This window comes from Grus americana, chromosome 2 (assembly GCF_028858705.1).
Source record: "Grus americana isolate bGruAme1 chromosome 2, bGruAme1.mat, whole genome shotgun sequence".
Lineage (NCBI taxonomy): Eukaryota > Metazoa > Chordata > Aves > Gruiformes > Gruidae > Grus > Grus americana.
In genome coordinates, this window is record NC_072853.1 from 130,987,114 (window position 1) to 131,008,261 (window position 21,148).

The following is a 21,148-nucleotide window of genomic DNA, read 5'->3' on the forward strand; positions in this document are numbered from 1 at the left end:
AAATACTGGGAACTCAGACTATTTAGCATTTGCTCTGCAATCTGGGTTAATCTATCTAGCCCTTAGTTATTTCTCTAGGAGACGACAAATTTACAGTCATACCCTCCACCTCCCTTCATTATCATAGTTACACATATTTTTCAATTTGAATAGAAACGTGTGCTCCCTGAAATAATTCAGGAAACTGCATCACTGAGTTACCAAGCATATGATACAAACGATCAAGATGAGGGATTGTTATAATTTTTTTTGTACTGAAAATTGAGTTTGGTAGTAAACTATGTTGATTTTCTATGCTCGCAGAAACATCTCATGCTGAGAAACAGTTTTAACATTAGGAATAAGTTGCAGTTAGACTATGAACTCTGTAGGTCAATGTTTGTGAGGGGAGAAAAATATTAAAATTTGGTAATAATTAAATTTACCAACTCCCACATTTCCTACACATTCTTTCTTTTTTTTTTTTTTTTTAAACAAACCATCAGGAAACACATTCAAGATAAATACCTACATTTTTAGCAGATTTACTGTACGTTTATAAATACAGAAACATGACAAAACATAATTCGATTTTTACAGAAAAACCAAATCCTTCATATTTAACCCAAAAAAGTGCTAACTTTTCAACAAGGCCAGAAAATATCCAGTGTCCCAGCATCACTTAACTTACATATTACTGTAATCCAAGAAAAAATCTGGCATATGAAACTGGTAATACCACCAGGACTTGAAAAAATCTCAATACTACATTTTACATGGGAGTTTTTATAAAAAAAAAAAAAAAGAGAAAATGCTATATGTTTTGGGAAATATCAAATGGCTAAAAGTGTACAGTCCTAGGATGCTAGTGCTTAAATGCAAAGAAACCTAAGGAAAGCTGGAATACACACAAGAAAAGAATTCTCTTAAAACACTTGCAATGAAAGAGGTATGTCAGGATAATACTGCATTAGTGGTAATTGTTTTCAATATATCATAGCAAAAATGCAGGAAAGAATTATGTGGAAAATAATCAATGCACCGCATTGATTTATAGTTTGCTAAAATAAAATGCCATTCTTTCAGCTAGGTAAAGTAAAAATATCTTTATAATATAGGTTCTGTTTCACAATTGACATATATAATTATGTCTCATGGTGAGAGAAATGTATAGGCGTATACAAGCAACACTGATTAAGTACCTTTTTGCTTCTCTAGCCATATTAAAATATGTTTTGTGTTTCTTAATAAGTTAACAATAAAATTGTTTGCAACTTCTCAAAACAAATATACATCTGAGGCAAGGCAAAAGATACAAGGTAAAAGGATTTTTTCTGACCTTTTTTTCCCTTCTACAAAGAGGCATATGTCTATGAGACATAGGCTTTCCCTAAACATTTTGGCATCCATCTGCAACTTTGCAGAAATTGAAGTGCAGTCAAGGAACTTTTCCTTTATGTTTAAAAAAATTTAAAGAAATGTTGTTTTTTCCTTCAAACTAATTAATTTAAAACAAATGGCTTTGAAGATATGCCTCTCTGTCTAAAAGAGAACATCTTCATTTTCTATTAAAATCTGCACAATTAACTTCTGGTACCGCATGTCATTCAGCGTAGCAAGGGTACTGTCCTCTGGAGGTCTCATTAAAGTAGGCCCAAACACTATTCCCAGGTTTTCAGCATTCATAAAGTTCTCCTTTTCATGCAAGGTAACCCTAAAATAGAAAAAAAAAAGTAAAAAAAACCCCCAAAAGTAAGTAGTTGTTTACTTCCCAGAAGAAAAGAATATATACATCTTAAGCTGTAGTCCCGTTCCACATCAAGCATTGGTAAATAATGACATTTTTCAGTAACAATTTTTGCTTTTAATCAATATAGTAACTGTTTCCACAGCAAGTACAATGCAGCTACGGTGGGGCTGCGATTTCCAGTGCCTTTAAACACCCCTCATGCGACTCTTAAGTGATTTTTCCATGTAGCTATCCATTAGGGTATAAAAATTAGTGGCAATTGCTTTTTTGAAAAGCATAATCATGATTTAAATGATGATGTATGGAGCAGTCCCCTACGCTACAGTAACTACAGTTCTCTGGCGTGTTGTGTGTGCATCACACCAGAGGTGTGGGTGTGCTTCCTGAATACGAACCCAGATTTTCTTTTGATTACCAGTGCCCCCCACGCTCCCAGACATGCTTCCAGCCTGCAGGAACCCACCCCTTCACGCTTTAGGAGTAGGCTGAATCCTGGAGCAGCATGGAGAGGTGGCTTGTTAAAATCAGGCTGCTACAAATGCCATCTATCCTTGACAGAGAACAAGGATATATAATGTAAATACAAGAATACGTAGACTATGTGTGGCTGGAGCATACAAAGACTACCAAGGACTGTCCAAGCAGCAGACAAGTCAGCCTTGACTGGAAAATCAGCCAGGCCTGCTGGAAAATGCAAGGTGTGCTCAAGGTTTTCCTCCAGGTAATAGAGCTGGGTCACATCAGTGTTGTCCCAGCAAGCCTTTGGCATTTGAGTTCGGTCCCGAGAGTGCCCTTGCACTGCGGTGTAGAGTCAGCCATGGTCCCTTCATCGGTCATGGTCCCTCATGGACCAGACACTCGCTGTTACTAAGTACAGCATGGGTGTAGTTTCACATCTCCTCCACGCACAACTCCTCTGCCAGGGTGGAACACATCTGGTTTTGGAGCCAGCTCTCCTGGCAACAGCTGAGACCGCCCCTGGCCATGGCAATTCCCAGCTGGGCAGCAGTGGATTCACTCATGCCATGGGGGGAGCACAAAGAGGCTGAAACCAGAAGTAATCTGGTCTTCCCTTGTTTGCAACGTCCTTGTATAACTAGGTTTTGCTTCTAGTATTGGCTCTCTGCAGAGTGGCTCTGTCACAGAAAAACACTGTTCCTCTTTGCTTTCAGGACAGCAGTCCATTAGTGCCCCTACTCAGATACATCCTCATCTTCTAGCACAGGTATGTTAGCTGTGCTTTGCAAGGAGAAAGGACAAACCAAGGCTGCCTAGCCAAACCCACCTCTGTGCAAGTGTATGTGTAACACTCCGCCTTCCATCTGTGGATGTATGCAGCACAGATGTTGAACAGCTATGCAATGCCACATACATCTTAGTAGCACCTCTCTGCAGGAGCGTGGGGCTTGCTGCGTGGCCTGGGGTGAGCACAGAGAAGATTCACACCTTCACTGCAATGTCAGCATGGATGGAGTTGTGTGTATTTCACCACAGGGGGGACTGCTCATGCTATTGTATTTCCTCCAGTTTTGAGCAAAAATTTAGCAGAGAGATAACTGAAGAAATTAATTCATTGACTGACAAACTCATTTTTATTGCTGACATTGCCCTCTGCTGGATTCTCCTGCACTTTTAACAACTCAGTGCAGTTTCTTTTCTGTTGAGAAACAAACAGTGCTGGTGCAGAGGCTGTGATCCTGCAGTCTTTACATAGACTCCTTGACACCGCTGCATGTTTCCTCTATGCAGGAGGAGCCCTATGGGGCTGGAGTTGGGCCTCTTATGTTTAATCTACAGAACAACACAGTCTGAACCTAAAGGATCCTTCCCTCTTTCGCGTTCAGATCTCTCCAACAGATTCTCCATAGGAACTGACATGCGCTTGATTTCCATGCAGACACTGAGAGCTATGATTTGGGAAAGGAGAGGAAATTCATTGTGTGACTTGCAGGTATTTGAGAGAGAAAACTTAATCAGCTGTTTGGACTATTTTTGTCTCATCAGTAGTTCAGCTCAACAGCTGAACCAAAGCCTGTACTGCAGTTCATAAAAAAGAAGGCAGGCAAGTCAATACTTGTCTGTTAAAAATTTGCTGCTGGGACATGAAAGTACGGATTCTGTATGCAGGTTGCTTGTCTACAGCCTCCATGGGCCTTCTTAAAAGCCAGCGTGGTTCATCCTGCATTGTCCATGCATGTGTGCTGACAAGGGTGGATGTTTGCACATCTCATTTCTGCTGAGTCTGAAGCAGCTTCTGCATGCCCAGGTAAAGTCTCATCAAAAGGAAAAATTACCCAGTTGTAATAACCTGAGCCGATTCAAAATGAAGAAAAGTCTCTACATAATGAGAACCTGACTGACCATGAAATGCACTTCACACAAGCTCTTGAGTTGAGGTCTTTTTAAGTTGGCATTAATAGTGCAGAATAGTGCAGATCAAACCCAGAAAATACTCCAAATTTGCAACTGTGTTGCAAGTAGTGAGACAACTAACAAGAGATCGAGGATTTGCTATATAAAACCTGAGTAGTTTTATTCCTCCCTTATCCCCTTTTCTCTTGTTTCCAAGTAGCACCATAAACTTTAGCCAGCGACAAGGGACATCTTGGGCAATATATCCTTAAATGAAGGCCTGCTTTGAGATGTCAGTACCAGTCTTTACTTAGCTTCAATTTTTTAAAAACTTACGACTTCCTGAGGCATGTGAATACCCAAAGTAGCAAAGTGGAGTTAGCATGGTTTGGGGGGGAAAAAAAAATTTAAAAAATTGCTTGAAGTTAGTGAAAGCTAGCTGAAAACTTGGAAAGGTTGGCAGTACACTCCCAAGTCACTTTCAAAAATGAAATTTAGGCACTTTTGAAAATTTTGTATGCCTTATGAAGCCTTATGTATGTTTTATGTATGCCTTATGTATGTCTTATGCATGCCTTATGTATGCCTAAAGAAGCTTTGGAAAGCAAATGAGGCAAGTGAGTTTAAAACCAAAACAGATATAACTGGTAAGGGCCTATATTCCTTTTACTAGTTGTATAAAAATAGGTCCTGCTTGATTCTTGGCTTAACTGTGATGTGAGCAAACAACTCATAAGAGACAGCTCTTTCCTTTTAGGGTTATTGTTCAGGAAGACAAATCGGGAGGTAAGGGGAGGCAGAAGCAAAGCATGATCAAGTGACTTGCTGCAGCACATCTAGCACATCTCTAAAGTACTTACCATTCTGGTATTTTTCAGATATTACCTGCCTCAGAGAAATGTGGCAAATATCAATTAACTCTTCAAAGGTTTGCAATGATCTGCCAGCAAAAGGATCTGTACTATATATGTGCATAGCTTATATGCATTTCTACAAACATAGCTTGCCTCTTTATTTGTAACATTATTGTTTTAGTGGCAGTGCCCTAATGGAAGCTCTATTGGCACTTTCAGTAATCTCTCTCTTTCAAAGCAGAAAATTGTTAAGCTTTTCAAGAATTATCCTACATGCCAATTAACTCACTTTTTGAGATGAATCATTAGGTATCTAAGTGTCTCGTAGTGAGCAGCAGGGAGTAACATCAACACTTCATGTATTGCTTCTAGTCGTTCATCAGGATTGGAGATTTCTGTAAAAACACCAAACAGGATTAATGTTAATAGGGCTTTCCATTTGTAAACACTAATAATTCAGGAAGCTAAGTTATTATTATGGAGTCATTTACAAGCCATTGACTGTGCTTGGAGGGATGAATGCTAAACTCATAAACATGGAGCTTATCGGCAACTTTTGATTGCTGATAAAAAAAGGCTTTACAAAGAAGTCAGCAACAAAGACCACCCAGTAGTCGTCTCTGGGGTCTGTCGCTCTGTCTACAGGCCTGTGTAGGTACGGTATCCCAGCTTCATTAAGTGCTTCCTAATACCTTGCCTGGAACTGACTCTTTAAAATCTTACGTAAGATTACTTCCATTAGCCTTCAACACCAGATGGGAGTGTGTGTATATGCTTTAAAACCTGTGCTTGAATATGTAAGTTTAGCTAGAGGTTGAAATGACATGGAATTACATAAACAAAGATTTCTGAACATCTTTAAATACGTAGGTATCAGTGATCAGAGAGCATCAGTGCTCATTTGGCAATCTCTCAAAATATCTGAGCGGGATTTATATGTATTTCACAGGAAAAGTATGGATTCCTAAGCTGTGAACTGAGTCATAGTCTTATTTGCTGTATGACTTTCCCTAGAAATGGCACCAGGAGCTTGAAATTTTATAAGATTAAGAATCTTTATGTCCTGCTTTTAAGAGATTGGTGTATCAGCGTGATAGGAACTGCTTCCTCTGGGCATGGTCTTCATAGGACTAGTGATGAGCAAGAATAATTTCTCTGCCAAGGAGGAAGAGGAGAGTGCAGGAGAGAGGTATCTGTGGTTGCATGGGGAATGTGAGTTGGGATAAGCCAGAGGGGAACGGAAGGCAGCAATGTCACCCAGACAGACCACGCTTCCGGCTGCTTATCCATATACTGGGTGCCATTTCAAAATTACCAAGGATACTTTTTAAAGAAGAAAGCACGCTACTTCTTAGACACCTCAGATCTTTGACATTTTTTGCTAATAATCTGATTTTGATACAATCCACCTGGTGAATCTCCCTGAGTGACTATCATTATGTGGAAAGCTGTGCCCCGGAGAGCAGAATTTGAGGCAAATCTCAGCTCTCTCCGCTGTCCTCCTCCCTCCCCGACAGCGTGCACGCACGAACTGCCGGCTCCGGGCGGGGGTAACTGGACATGCCTCCCATCTGGGCACGCGTTAGATACTGTAGGACCTAAGGAACCGTGGGTGCACCTGAACTGTGGGGCAGGTGCAGTCTGTGGCCTCATTGCCCAGATCCCTCACCAACAGAAGGATGGGACGTGCTTGTCAGCGGTGCAGATTTGTTGCCAAAGGAGGCCACGATAGAGGAGGTGGGGAAAATGGTGGGGAAATGGGAAGCACCCTTACGGCTTGCACTTTGCTCATCCCTGACCTGTCACAGATCACCTAGTCTCGCGTGCGTCTGGTGACACCAGCCCTGGGATGGTGTACCTGCGTGATGTCCCATCTGCAAGAACATTCAGGCAGAAGTGAAAGAAGGATGTGGCAGAGAAGTAATGAACAGAACAATGCCCTTGCTTCCAGTTTGTTGTCTGTCTTTTCTTTTTCTTTAACATGGACAGCTTTAGGGATGGGAAATGTAATTAAAGATTGGTACAAATTACTATGCAATACTTACTTGCTGCCTCTATGAACTTGGAATAGGTGTCATAGGTGATCACGGGAATTGGTAAGTCTCTGAAGTATAGCTTCAGTGCTCCGGCAATGATGTTTATGTCTGGATAAATACTGGCAGAAATATCAGCCTTGTCACCATCTAGAAGAGGAGGAAGAAATCTTTTTGAAACCAGGATAATTTCGACTGAAGCAAGGCTAGGCTTCTAATTCAGATTTATTGTGTCCAACCTGACAAGAAAAAACAACCTGAAAGCATCTGGAAGGCTTAAATGAGAATATATTGCTACTAACTTTACAGTATATGAATGAGGAACGGTAGTTTATCTTTTAATGAACAATTTATTTGCTTACATCTTTTGGAGAGGCTGGTGATTACATTAACAGTATCTGCAGTGTACCATTTCACACATAATGTTTTAATGTTGGATGAAAATTCATGTTAATAATACATTTATTGAATTTGGCCCATTTATTCACTGAAAATAAGCTATTAATAACTTGTTCCGATGTTGTATTTTGTATCCGCAGATCAACACACAGGAGTATGAACGATTCTTTTCATTTTCACTTGGGGAAACAGAGGCACAGAGAAATAACATAAATTTCCAATGACCCTCAGGAGACCAGTAGGAAAAATGAGACTAAACATCTAAATCTTCTAAGTCCTGCACCAATTTATCTATACTGATTAGCTAGTAAGAAAGCCGCCTTATTTTCTGGATGTCCTCTAATGTCTTCATATTTGACTTATTTATTTATAGCAAAGATTTGAATTTAAATAGACATGCTATGGCATTTAGCTATACAATTTATTCTGAAACGTGGATCGCAATTTGTTAAATGAATATGGATACTTGTAATGGATGAACAGCTAAATAGATGAATTATGCAACTGAAATGACATAGATTTTGTTTGCTACATATTATAACACAGTTAGTCAGAACTCCATTACGGAGCACTTTTAATCACAGGAGCTTAACATTTACAAGTGTTGCCAGTAAGCCCTTGGCCAACGTGTGGTTTGCAATGAGCGAAATGACAAGAACTAGCAGAGACCCTGGATCACTATTATTTTTCAAGTTCAATCTGCTCTGTACTACCTACCACCCTCATACCCACATTTTTCTGCAGAATGAGAAATTCTGCTGTCCTCCCCTCCTGGGACCTGTCCTTGGCGGTCTTCCAGTAGAAAGACGGGGTAGGACACTGGTCAAGCAGGGGCCGAGGCTGTCTGGATTTAGTCCCCAGCTTTACCTCAGGCTTCTTGGAGATCAGTTATACCCTGTAGTCCTTATTCCCCACCTTTCAAGTGAGGATAATAGCACTTCCCTTGCAGGAGGTGGTGAAGATTAGGACTGTACGGTGAGCGGGGCGATGTGAGGTTATGCTTGCTTGAACAACGGAGAGGAGTTTGCTTGTATCTGCCAGGAGGTGCAAGCACAAGCTTGGGCTGTTACCACTGAGGCGCTGACATGCTGTAAAGCCATCGCCTTGCTTGTCTCGCAACAGCTAGTGCTTGTAGACATGCCTTGATACAGACAGATGAGTGGGTGTGCTTGATACACGGCGTCTAAGATGGTGATAAAGGCTTTCACGGCAGAGTAAAAGAGTTTATATTGATTGTAGACATTTTATACAAACCTATGGCATTAATCTTGAAGGGATACGTCCTGTCCAATGTATGCACATAATTCTCATTAAGACTAATAGCACTACATGTTCTCATCAAGAGGAGATTATATGCTTAAGTGTTTAAAACAAGCAGCCTTTCTTGATGCAGCTGAACGGTCTGAATACATCCATCAGCATTTAATTTAATACAGCATCAATAAGCCCTAGGAGGATGTTTACGCTGCCCCAATCTTTTGTTTAATCCACACGTTCCAGGCACGGTAGCATTAGTCTTGTAAAGCTTTGTGTGGAGAGCTCTATTTAATTGATGGACACTGAGCACTCAAAATGCTCCACTGAAAACAGATACCTCCAAGAAGCCAGCAGCTGCATCAGAACAGATATAGCAAAGCAGAAGGTTGCATCTATTATCCAGGTCACCAGTACACTAAATGGAAGTGTTATTTATTTAGTACTCTTACAAAGCAGCCCAGCAAGCTTCCTTAAAGGGGCACTTCAGCCAGAGGTACTTCAAACTACAATGTACTTCAAACACACCTCTTACTTATATATTCGCTTACTGTAGGAAAAATGCATTAATTCCTGAGTCAAAGATTTTTCTTTTCACTTCAGAGACAAATGTACATATATTGGAAAAGCACTGAAGATTATTTTAAAGTGAGCGTAACCATACATTTGTTATAATATACCTACACATCTCTGCACTGGGTACGTAGGGGAAGGTGGATTTTTATTTTCCTGTGGTAGATTTTAGATTGTCTTTTTGTTTTTTCTTTCAGATTCAGCAATTGAAGGCCCTTGGCAGGCTGCACTTATTTCTTATCCTCACCAAATTCCTGGATTTGTATTTTTATTTAAACACACTTAAAATTCAAAGCATTAAGAAAGAAAAGTTAATTCATTGCTGGTAAAGTCATGACACATATTGCACAGAGGATCCTCTGCAGTAGCATACTGTATGAACTACATCTATTTTATATGGTACCTTCTGCATTACCACAATAATTTTTTTCACTCTTCAATACAGTAACTTCCTCAGCTTGAAATTAGTATCTTCAGTGTCATTGCAGTGGCTGTATATTAATACAATCTTTTTTTTTTTTTGTAATTTTGGATTACAAACATATAGTTCATTTCAGCTTCACAAACCTAATCCTACTCAAACCCTGTCATTTCTCTTTCCCTGTTACTTTGATTCTCAATGTATTTTGTTGCATTATGTTGAAGTTTGAATGTCTCAAGACAAAGAAAGTCTTTATTATGTTCCTTAAAGATTCCAGCTGACTTTGGATGCCATGGAAATATAGCAATAGTTTATTAGAGAATGAAACTGAATAAGTATTACATTCTTAAAGCCTCAGCTATGCCCTCTGAATACTGAATTATATTTCTACTTAAGTTCCTTTTTCCTTAACACTTTGTTTTTATTGCACAACCTGCTAATGTGCTTCTTTGTGTTTTTTCTTGGATTTGACATTTGACAGGTTTTCAGCTACACTGGCAAAAGAGTATGAGTTAGGATGTCTCTAAGTACTCATGTAATATTTAACAGCATAATATTTTTAGCAAGTGTATTGTACCAGCCAGTCATACAAACAAGTGGGGGGACAGAATGCATTGGTGACAATGGCAGCTCTGTGGATGAAGCGCACAATGAGGGTTTTCTGGATGCCGCAATGCCACAGCTCAACAATGCTGACAGAGAGCAACTGTCGTTCTACAGCACCAACATTCACCAGATTAAATAAATCCACATTATTCCCCTCCTTCTCATTACAAAAATCACTAAAATAGAACATTGTCAGTGCCTCAGAGAGCCTAACGCTGATTTACAGTAGGGGTATTTACACTGCTTTGGCTTTGGAAGGGAGTCTTGGTTTAAATCAGGTGAGGACCAACTTCTCCCTGTTTTAAAACCAACTATCACAGCTTCATTGGTCCCTAATAATATTACGTGGGATGCCATTCTCTTCCTGAGATGTTAACTTTCAAACTGCCTTTGTTTTTCTGTTCTCACTATAATTCTTTGGAAGCAGCAAGTGAGTGTCCCTTTGGCAAAGCAGAATTAGTTGGAGGGAGGGGAGGGCTGGCTTCTCTTCATTGCACCCCTTCAGCTCCACAGGAAACCAGCAGGAGAGGTGCCCTACGGCCGAGTCAGCCCCTGTGCCTCATCCCTGTATCATACTGTCTTCTGGCTTGTGCGGCTTGATGAAGAGCTTGGGAAACCAGAAAGTTCGATGGTATTATTTGAAGGATGCATCCTGTGCATTGAGATAGGACTCCATGCTTATTTTCAAACCCATTTATTAAAAGCTGTATTTCCAGAGATGCAAAAGCATACTGGCATTCCAGCCAGGTGCCTGGGGACTGACTCGGAAATGACAGGCAGTGAGGGACCTCTGTGATGCCAGAGTGCAGTGCTCTGCTACTGCAGGCACCACGCCATATAACCCTTCTCGTAAACTCCTCAACTTCCATTTTAAAACTAGTTAAGGTTTTTGTCCCTGCTCTTATTAGAAGGTTGTTTCAGAGCCTTGCTTTCAGATGGTTAAAATATGGTCTTTAAATTGTCAAACTAAATTTATTCCTGGCCAGTGTACATCCTCTACTATTGTGCCAAGACTATCCATTAGATTAAAGAGTTCTCTGATTCATAGCCCTGCTTTCAGCTTCTCCTTTGACAACTAACTACCCCAAGCTCTTTTAAAACATGTTTACCTTCTGCTATGCAGTGTGCTCCGGAGATGTTTAATATAGTGACATGGCCACAGATATGGCTGTTTCTGCTGCAACACCTCTCTGTTAACCAGAAGTGATCAGGAGTTTTCCATTTTATATTTCAGAGACAAATGTTCCAATTTTTTTTTTTTTACATTTTTCATTTTTTCAAAAAATATGTTAATTTCCTGTAGTGAATATGGAAACAACAGTTCTGTAAAACTCCCACAAACTTCACTTTCTGAGCAGAAAATGAAATTTGAACAAAAACGTTCCAGGCATTGCTGGAGGTGAGACCTGCCACCTGGCTCTCAGCTCCCTTCTCTCCCAGCTCTGTCACCTGGGACAGAGATCTGGGATATTCTACATCATTTGGATAGTCCACTCCTTGCTGCTCTGGCTTCTAGGGCTAAGCAGGGGTAAGCGGGCAACAGAAAAGCGATGTTCCTACCTGTGGGGCTGGGATGTAAAAGAGAAGATGGGAGCCCTGTCTCTGTAAACTTGGACAAGCAAGCAAGGAAGCAAGCCCTGAGCTGTCAGGTCGGAAGCATCTTGCCAATTCAACCTTCTGCCAGCTGACAACCACCTTCTAGCTGCACAGCCCACAAAATAGAACAAACCATCTATTTTGGTTTTCTTTAAATCCCTTCCTGCAAAAAAACCCCCAAACCCAACTCCTTCTGCTTTTCCATCTCAGTTCAGGGAGAAAACATTTTCAAAACTGGAAAGTTTTGAAAGTTCTCAGCTTCTGGTCTCAGCGATACCCTAGTCATGTAATTCTCATAACGAGGTTTTGTTCACCGTTCTGCTGCTTTTAGCATTATTCATGATAACACTCTTTCCTTTCTTAGCCCTTTTCCCTCATGAGATTGTTAAAAGAAAATGAAGACACAGCTTTTTATCAATTTATGCCCAATGGTTTTCCCCACATCCTTTGTATGCAAACTCGGTCCTTGCTTTCTCCACTTCCATGTTTATCTGTCCTTTTTTCGCCTTTGGAAATCTGATACTGCTAGTGACCTTAGTCTTCCTGTTTCTAGATGCTGCCGCCTTTGCCAAAAAATCACACTTTCTTCCCTGTTGTAGGCCTAATTCAAGTGTGTATCGCCACCAGATTGTGCCATGAGTATAGGCAATAATAAAAGATATGCTGTCTGTAAAACTGAAATAGCTCCAATAGTTTGAAGCATTTGCAAAGGAACTACAGCTGCAGCAGTGCTGAAGTCATGCTCAGACATGAATTTCCATCTGCTTTCTTCAAACACTTCCCTCTTCAACCTGTGCTTCTCCTTTTAGGTTTCATTTGGGTTGGTACACTTAGAGGAGAATTAACGCACAGAACAGAAGGGTTTGTTAGGCCAGATCTACCTGCAGGGAGCAGAGTGGGACCTAGGAGGACCCTCTTGGTAGCACTGTTTCATGTGGGACATCGGCAACATGTTATCTTCCTGTGACAGGAGTCACATCACTCTGCATCCTTCTCCCAAATCATGGCTGACCTATGCGTGTATATGCATGTGTTCACAACTGCACTTCCAACACATTTTAAAATATGTATTATTTTTTAAAGGATATTTTGGTATAGCATGAAACAGTCACTTTGGAAATTCCCAGCTGGACTTTCTTCACCAGTGACGTCTGCATGACAAACTGTCTCCAAACAAAAAAGCGTTCAGGCACAGTAAGATGTGCCACCCATAGACCTTGCTGGCCCGGCCCATCCTCCCCTGGAGCCCCCACATCTCCTGCCCCTAGGCCCCCAGTCCCTGCCTGAGTGACATCGTAGCTGTCTCCAGCTGCGTCATGGCCGTGCCTGTGCCGTGCACCCTTCCGGTCGGTACCCTGACCCACAGGCTGACTTTCTGGCTTGACCTGGACCTGCCTTGTCCCCATGGGCTTGTGATCACTGGGCTGTGTCTGACCCTATTCCCTAACATGGCAGAGATAATACCTGAAAAAATTAAGTAGGAAGGAAAACACTATTTATGGGAAAGGAGAATAATATTTATATAATTTCTTAAGTGTACTTGAAAATGTGTTTTCTGTTGATGACAGCCCTACTCTGCCCCCACTTACATCTAAAAATTAGTCCTGTGTGCAAACACTGTGTGCACAACCAGAACCAACATAATCAGCTAAATCAATTCAGAAGGGCTACTAGGGTGGTAATCAGGCAGTGTTTTAATTATTAGTTTTTCAATATGCTGTACAACCAATCTCCTCAATGCTCCTCTCGGCTGTTGTGCAGATGCAATCGCATGCACAGTGGTGCAGTGCCTTCTACAAGGCTACATGCAGAATGACTTCCCAGTTGGAGTTCCTGGTTCTTAAACTCATAAATAGATTATCCTACTGTAAAGCACTGAGTCTACTAAAGATAGAACTAAGAACTTTCCCCTGGTTCTGTCTAGGCTTGTACTTGAACTAGGACCCTAGGCTGTGCTGCTATGTTGAGCAATCATTCAGTACCCTGAGCACTTAGCCTTCTGCCTACCATTACTTACTGTTTAATTATTCCTTCCAACTATGAAATACGATTTCTTCTTATGAAAAACACTAGAGATTAATTTAAGAACTCAGAAAAGACCGTTGCTTTTGGTACTTCTGCTTATATGCCAGTTTCATTAACATGCTATTATATAAACCCTAAAAGAACTGAAAAGTCCTAGAATTGAAAGCTTAGATTAAAATTGTACAAGTTTAAAAAATGGTATACCTCGATCAAAGGCCATTTTCACATCTTCAATGTGCTCAGTGAAGCCTGAGACTCTATAGAGGCCCTCGGACTTTAAACCTGAAACAAAAAGTTCCTGGTTAACTCTGCTTCAGCAACCAACAAATATTCAGGCTTAAAAACAATAAAGCAAGAACAACAGATCTAGTAAGTGTAGCAAAATATTAATTGTCATGTGAAACTCTGGAGCATTTAAGGAAGAATCAAGATAATTTAAAATTGTTTTTTAAAGGATTAAAGAATTTTAGAATTTATACTTTCTGATTTTGTTAGGTATGGCTGATTATGTTAGAGGAAAATATTGCAATTTGCTAATGGTGAGGCATGTGATGTTATCATGATTTATTCATTTTATGTGGGAGATTTTCTTGGATTTGGCTAGAATTAATAAAGCTTTAGAGGTCTCCTTTCCTTTTACTGGTTGCTTAATGATAAATAGCAATGCAAGTAAGAGACTGCCTTTCCCTATGAGCACATTTGTTCCCAGTTTTGCTGTCAGCTTTTACTTATACACAGCTGACAGATGTGATGGATACTGTTCTTCTCCACATCAGTACGTCCCTTCTGCTGTTCTTTCACCACAAGGGACCTGCTCACTTGCACAACTCTTCCCCCGTTGCTCCACACCAACATGAAATGCAGGGCAGCCCAGCAGAGCTGGCAGAACTAGCCAAGCAAAGTTTTACACACGCTATTTATTTTAATCCCAGAACTTCTTATTGTGACTACGGACAGTGCCAACCTATTTATAAGATCCAATACGCTTTGTTAAGAATGAAATCAGAATCTTGCGTAGTTCCATGGCAATTAAAGAAAGAAATTTAAAGATGTAGAAAAAACCAGAGAGCGGGCAGCAGATTTTCTCTTAATCAATAAATGTACAAGTGATTAGATCTCAAATGCAATGTAGCTTCCTGCTATATCATTGAAGTAAAGCTCTTCTGTCTTAGTCCAAACTATTCTTCTATTTGTCCCTGCAATGATTACATAATCCTGGTAGAGCTTTACGGAGCAGTGCAGGGGATTTACTTGTAAATCTTTGATTCATTTCAGTAGATGATGCGTAGCTTTGAAATCCCTATGGCTAGTATCAGTGTGTTGCCATGCAGATTACCATGGATGCCATGAATTCAACATTATGAGATTCCTGTGCTGAAGCTATGACTAACAGAGAAATTTGGCTTATTGGGCAGCACAACATAAGCATTTGCTATCCAAAGCAAATATACGTGATCGTTAGTGTGTTATGTTGGAGGGGATATGGTATTTCTTCAACCTGGCACCCTTCTCCATACGAAAAACCTGTCACAAACTGGAGTTTTGGCTATGACATGCTGCCTGAGCCATGGTATCCATCAGTCAGTAACTGAGCATCATGCGAAACCCTGCGCAGTTTGTGACATACAACAAAGTGCCACAGACTGAGACCTCACTTGTCTGAGTCACTTCCAGTCACTTGTGTTCTCTTGCCTGTAATGTCCGGAAAGGTTATTAATAAGGGATTTGATTTAAACTGATTACTGTGAAATTGGAAGTGTCCCTAGGTATGTTAAAAGAAAATAATGAAAAAAGACATATAAACATGAACTTAAAGTTCACTTTAAAGTTCACCCCTTTCAGAAGTGTAACGTAATACATGTTTTGACATGTTTTCAGAAAGCATTTCAGGAAATTGCATTATGAAATGCCATGATTTAATTTTACTAGCTAATGCAAAGCAATGTATCACCTACACTAAAAAAAACCCTTCTCTCATCCTGTCTTCAGTGTGCATGCGCATACTACCCCGTCCCAGCTTAGCACGTAATTCAAGTCATCATTTAATTGTGTCTGCTGCTTTCCTAAGTACACAAACCTCTTGCTTCGATCTCTCGAATGCATGAATCCACAACCATCGGCCTCTGGGTATTGTGGGCTTTCACTAGCGTGGTGAGATCACAGCAGTAGACTCGCTTTATCCTCTTGAGGTCTGGTTGGCAGTCGTTGGGCACGTATTTGGAGCACTGCTTATGTACGTTCAACCCGCAGTCTGTAAACAAAGTTAGCCAGGTTAGTTAATTAACACTAATGTCGGTAAGTCTTGTCTAACAATTTATTTCCTTGGGCCACATCAAGCAAGGGGCATAACTTCCCTGTCAGTCAGCAAACCTAGAATAAACAAGATGGATATGAGACAGACAAGCATGGAAATCTGTAAAAAACTTATGGTGGGCAAAGTGAACTCCAGCAGAGTTGTTAAAAAGCTATAAAAGCTCTGGATGTCCCTCACACCGCTCTGAGCCCTACGTGACCACTAGTGCAGTCTGGGTCAGTTCAACGCCGGACACGTAGCTCTAGGTGTTGCATTTGAATGCGTGGGACTTAACTTCTCAGTATTTTAGTTTAGCCTTTTATAAAATTAGCATGGTAATGACTGTCTTCTGCCAGCCAGCTTGTGGCTTAGCACTGCTAATGGGCGAAGGATCTAAGATTCACCTGAGCACTCAAACTGGGACAGTGCTTTGAGCTAGCCTGCCTCCCTTCCCTTTCCACATTCCTGCAGTATCACATTTTGGCTCACTCAGCCACATCAGCAGCCTCCCCATCCTTGTCTCATCACTCCACTGGTGACTAAAGTGTCCCCTGTGTTTAGTCTGTAGGTCAGCTTAGGCATATGAAATGCTGTGAAAGGCATGATGTAAAAAAAGTGATTAATTTTACAAATGGTTCTTGGTGTCTTACTCCAGAGTCAAATCCTACTCTTGGTTGCACAGGTGGGTTTCTGTCAACTTAAACATCACTGCTTGATCTCCACAAATTCAATTTTTCTAATAGATCCAAATACTCAGCCAAATGAATTTCTAATCCTCAGTAAAGCTACCACCACCATCGTGAGTTACATTATCTCACATAACTCTGATGCCTGTTTTAATGCCTTCTCAGTCATTCCTATCACTGATGGTACCCTTTGGGATAACTTAACATGTCTAATATCATCACTAGCAAGTTACTTACTGTTTTTTTCATGTTGATTTACTGCCCAAGCTATTAAAAATGTAAACATGACTCTTTTACTTGCAGCATATTTCAGTATTATTCTCTATAAAATATTAATCAAGCAAAATCGTATAATCACTGCAAACACACCTACACATTTAATGGAATTGGGTGGGTTTTTTGTGTGTTTCTCCATACAGTTATTACTGCATAATACATTACTGTTCTGCAAAATCTAAACAAATGTGAGCAGCTGCAGTTAGGATCCTCCCCGTATTGTTTTCAGTGCTGTTCTCCAAGCATGTGAAGTTAAATCCAAATGCATCTGTCTACTTAGAGTTAAATGTTGGTAATTTAATGAGGGAGAATATTATGTGTCATACTAAATAAATAAGCCTTTTCATAAGTTTAATATTTTATGTATGTGAACAAATACAGCACTATGCATTAGTGAGGTCAGTTTTTGCACACTTGTGTTTAAGGTCAAATAGCTTGAAAATGAAACTACTATTCATTTTCCTCTTTTTTAATGTCCTTCTCATATTCTTTACATTACCATTACCAATCTAGAGGCAGACAGGTTGTAGCCGTAGCTGAGACTGCACTTAGTAAAACTGTGCATTTGTGAAAGGTATTTTGATCCTTCGAACTGTGGTCTAAATTTTAGATAACAACCACCTCTTCTACCCATGAAAGGCAGATGTCAGGGTCAGATGTGTTCGGTGCCAGTCTGAGATCAGGAGTGCCTGGAGGTCAGGACAGGGAGAGGTAAGACAGAAGGATATTCAGGTGAGACATGGAAGGGATTGAAGGTCTGTAGAAAGAAGTTATGAAACCACATTTGCAATGCACCGAATACTATTTCTCTTGCTGAATCCAAAAGCTCATGATGTGATGATTATTGCATTTTCCCATGATGATTATTTTTCACAAAAGAACAAACAAATTTAAAATAATTAAAACACTATTAAAATGCTAATACAGTTACAGAGGCACCAGAAAACTAATCTTTCCAGGAAAATGAAGGTCATATTTTTTGCTTTCCCTCGAGGTGGGACACTTCAGGCTTGCAGCAACTCATGGTATTTTTATAGGAAAGAGGTGACAGTCTTTTTGCGGACAAGGGCACTTCTCAGCAATTGGTGGCAAAAATATGAGTTATGAAGCCTAGTTGGTGGTTGGCTCTGCCATTTCCAGGGCTTGTTTCTTAAGACATAAAAAAATATCAGAGATAACTTAACCATAAAGATCAATTCTTAATGTATACACCAAGGCACACAGATGACCGAAAGGATGTCACCCTCAGCGACCAAGGGGTGGTGGCTTCATTTCTAAACCAGCTAATGGGGAAAATGAGAATGCTTTAACTTGAGCAGGAGGGTTTCTTGCCTTGTTCTGTAAAGTAATCCCTACTCTCCCTCCTGCAGGGAGTGCAGGCTGGGGGTGGGAGAGATGTCTGAGCATTTCAAGAGAATGACAGAAAATGTTGAAGGGCTACCTGAACACCTCACTCCCTGAGCGATGAGACCCCACATGAAGTTGGCGCAGTATTCACACCAGTGCGGACCTCGAAACGTATGGACCTGTAATACAAATGGGGAAAAGAAAAAAAAATGGGGTCATTGGGAGGCAGATGGTCTGACAGATGGAACAACTGAAATGGATAAACAACAGAAGACTCAGTAGGAGTAAATCTTTAGCACACAGTGCCCACATCTTTCCAAAGTCTAGATGAAATAAACCATGGGAACAGAAAATTGCTTTGATCTTGAAATTTATCTTTCAATAGGCTTAACATAACAGAGAACCAGGCTGTGTATGACACTGAAAACAAATAATTTTTGCTAGCTGACATTTTAGCTATAGCAGAGGGGAGGAAATCAGGTTCACTAGTCAAAGGGGAAAAAGTAAAACCAATAATCCAAGGAACTGTAGTCAGTACTTTTATTTGACCAGTTCAGACAAAACAGCAATATTTCTGAGATTCAAATGCTCTTCAACAGATCATTTGAAAGTAGGGGAAATCCAGTGACAGAAGGTCCCTTCCAGCGCACCGCGTTCTGGTTCCCCATAACTGTGTGTGACCTCAGATCTGATGAAGACCCATGTTCTCAGAGCACCACTTGGGTTTGAACGCACTACAACTATGGTGTTACACATGCATTTCCATGCAACAACACTGAACAAAACTGGAAATGATTGCTGTAAATCTGTATCAGGGATGAATGATTTGTGCAGCCACTCCAGGCAGCAGTTGGCTAATGATCTGATTTTGCACACTGGAATCAATTAATGATAAAAGCAAACGACACCCTTCCCCACTCTAGCAAGTAAACTGAACTCACATAGGGAAAAGATGTCAGTAGGCTCAGTAGACTGAACTTCATGTTGCTGCAGTCCACACATGAGTAAATAAGGAGGAATAAAATGACCTGTGTGCTGACAGAGCCTACGGCTCCCCAGCCAGGTTTTGCACATCACTGCTGTTTCCTTCACTGCTTTTCCAAAGGCTACGGTGGAAGACCTTTTCATTTAAGATGTATGTTCTGGTAAAATAAGCATTTCATTTTCATTGAAAAGAAGAGTAAATAGTGAGGTCTACGCCCATGTGAATGGACATGGTAGGAGCTAGTCCTGGCCAGAGACTTAATTGAGCTTAACAAAACATAAATCATACACACTCCAGCTGCTAATGCTTCCTCTTCCTTCTCTCTGCTTTTGTTTACCCGTCGGGTGGATGGCTGAAAGGCCACTTCCATCCTCTGGGATGGGGAAAGCTGCTCTTTACTTTTCACAGAGTAAGAAAATGGTCATTGCCCTTTTCGAATAAACTTTGTGAAGTTTTAAGCCAACCATTTGGCTTGCTAATGTTTTTGCCCCTGCAGGATTACACCTAAACAAGCCTGTACTCGAGTCCATTCCCCAGGAAGATGAAGTATTGTGATTTTAATACAGACCTCTCTTTCTGATTTAGTGATAAAAATGTGAGCCTGACCACAAATGACTCCTGACCAACTACTCACAGTCAATGATTGTGTGAATAAGTTTAAAGCAATAGTAATTCTTCCTCTCTTTTCATAGTAAAAGGTCAAAACTGGAATGTCTGACTGGTCATATTTAATTTTTTAGATGGTATTTTGCCTCTCAGAAAAATGTGTATCTCTGGGAAACAACACTTCGCAATAAAGTTTTAGATAGATAGATAGACAGATTATACACACATACTTTCTCATTTCATCTTATTTTATTTTGCAGGGTGGGTAGCATGAATTTCAGACACGGCTTTTAGTGGGGGTAAATAACTGTACCTAACATCAGCTGGTGACCTGAGTTTCAGGCATGTGCTCTATGTGACCTTCAGTGGATACAAAACTATGGGTACAACTAATTATGCCTGCATCTTCACCATTTTTAGACTGATAACCACATAATTAGTAGGTCTGCACCTGCATTTAATTGTGGGTGAAAATCACCTGCAGTGGGAAGATAGCTAACTATGTCTCCTGCTTTGCAGCGGTTTACAAAAGCTAACCTTGTGAGAAATGGCTGTAAAAGCTCATTCAGGATTTTTAAAACCGCACCATTTTATATTTAAAGTCCATCACAGTTGCTAGGATATTTGGGGCCTACTTGCTTACTTTACATAAAGCTTATTTCAGCTGATCTCGCTGTGGCATATTTAGCAAATGGTAGCTGATTATTCCTTGATCTCTCCTGTCATTAATGGGAAAGTCATCAACGCTGACTGAGGGATCCATCTGAGAAGTGCTGACTGCACACCCTTCCCTTGTTCCCTTCAGCTTGGTGGCCTTCAAATGTTTAGTTCTCTGTATTCATCCACTTCAATTTTTCACAGATCTGTGTTTTAGCTCAAATGGCAAGTTCCCAGCTGAAATGCCCTGTGAAAAGCTAGTCTTGGTGGTTTCGGGTCAAGTCGAAACAGGGAGATATTCGCTATCTCTAACGGAAAAAGGGAGATCTTCAAAAGTTTCTAGACGAAGGTGCAAAAAAGGGAGAAACTGAGACCAAAGTTAAGGAGTGCCAATACAGTGGCAAAACAAAAGAATCCCTTAAGCAATATTGCAGAAACAAACTAAAAAATTGCCTT

The 21,148-nt window shown here is 40.5% G+C and overlaps 1 protein-coding gene across 1 annotated transcript in view; it reads right to left on the minus strand.

The window, feature by feature from the left end:
• Nucleotides 1-355: 355 nt before the first annotated feature.
• The window catches only part of CHN2 (chimerin 2), a 163,527-nt gene continuing 142,734 nt past the window's right edge, over nucleotides 356-21,148 (minus strand). Inside the window, exons 8-13 of the mRNA XM_054816406.1 lie at nucleotides 18,539-18,623; nucleotides 15,920-16,093; nucleotides 14,047-14,124; nucleotides 6,981-7,118; nucleotides 5,225-5,330; nucleotides 356-1,693 (exon numbers count right to left, since the gene is read on the minus strand). Coding sequence (XP_054672381.1) covers nucleotides 1,522-1,693; nucleotides 5,225-5,330; nucleotides 6,981-7,118; nucleotides 14,047-14,124; nucleotides 15,920-16,093; nucleotides 18,539-18,623 — 753 coding nt within the window. The 3' untranslated portion in view covers nucleotides 356-1,521. The remainder of the gene's footprint in view (nucleotides 1,694-5,224; nucleotides 5,331-6,980; nucleotides 7,119-14,046; nucleotides 14,125-15,919; nucleotides 16,094-18,538; nucleotides 18,624-21,148) is intronic.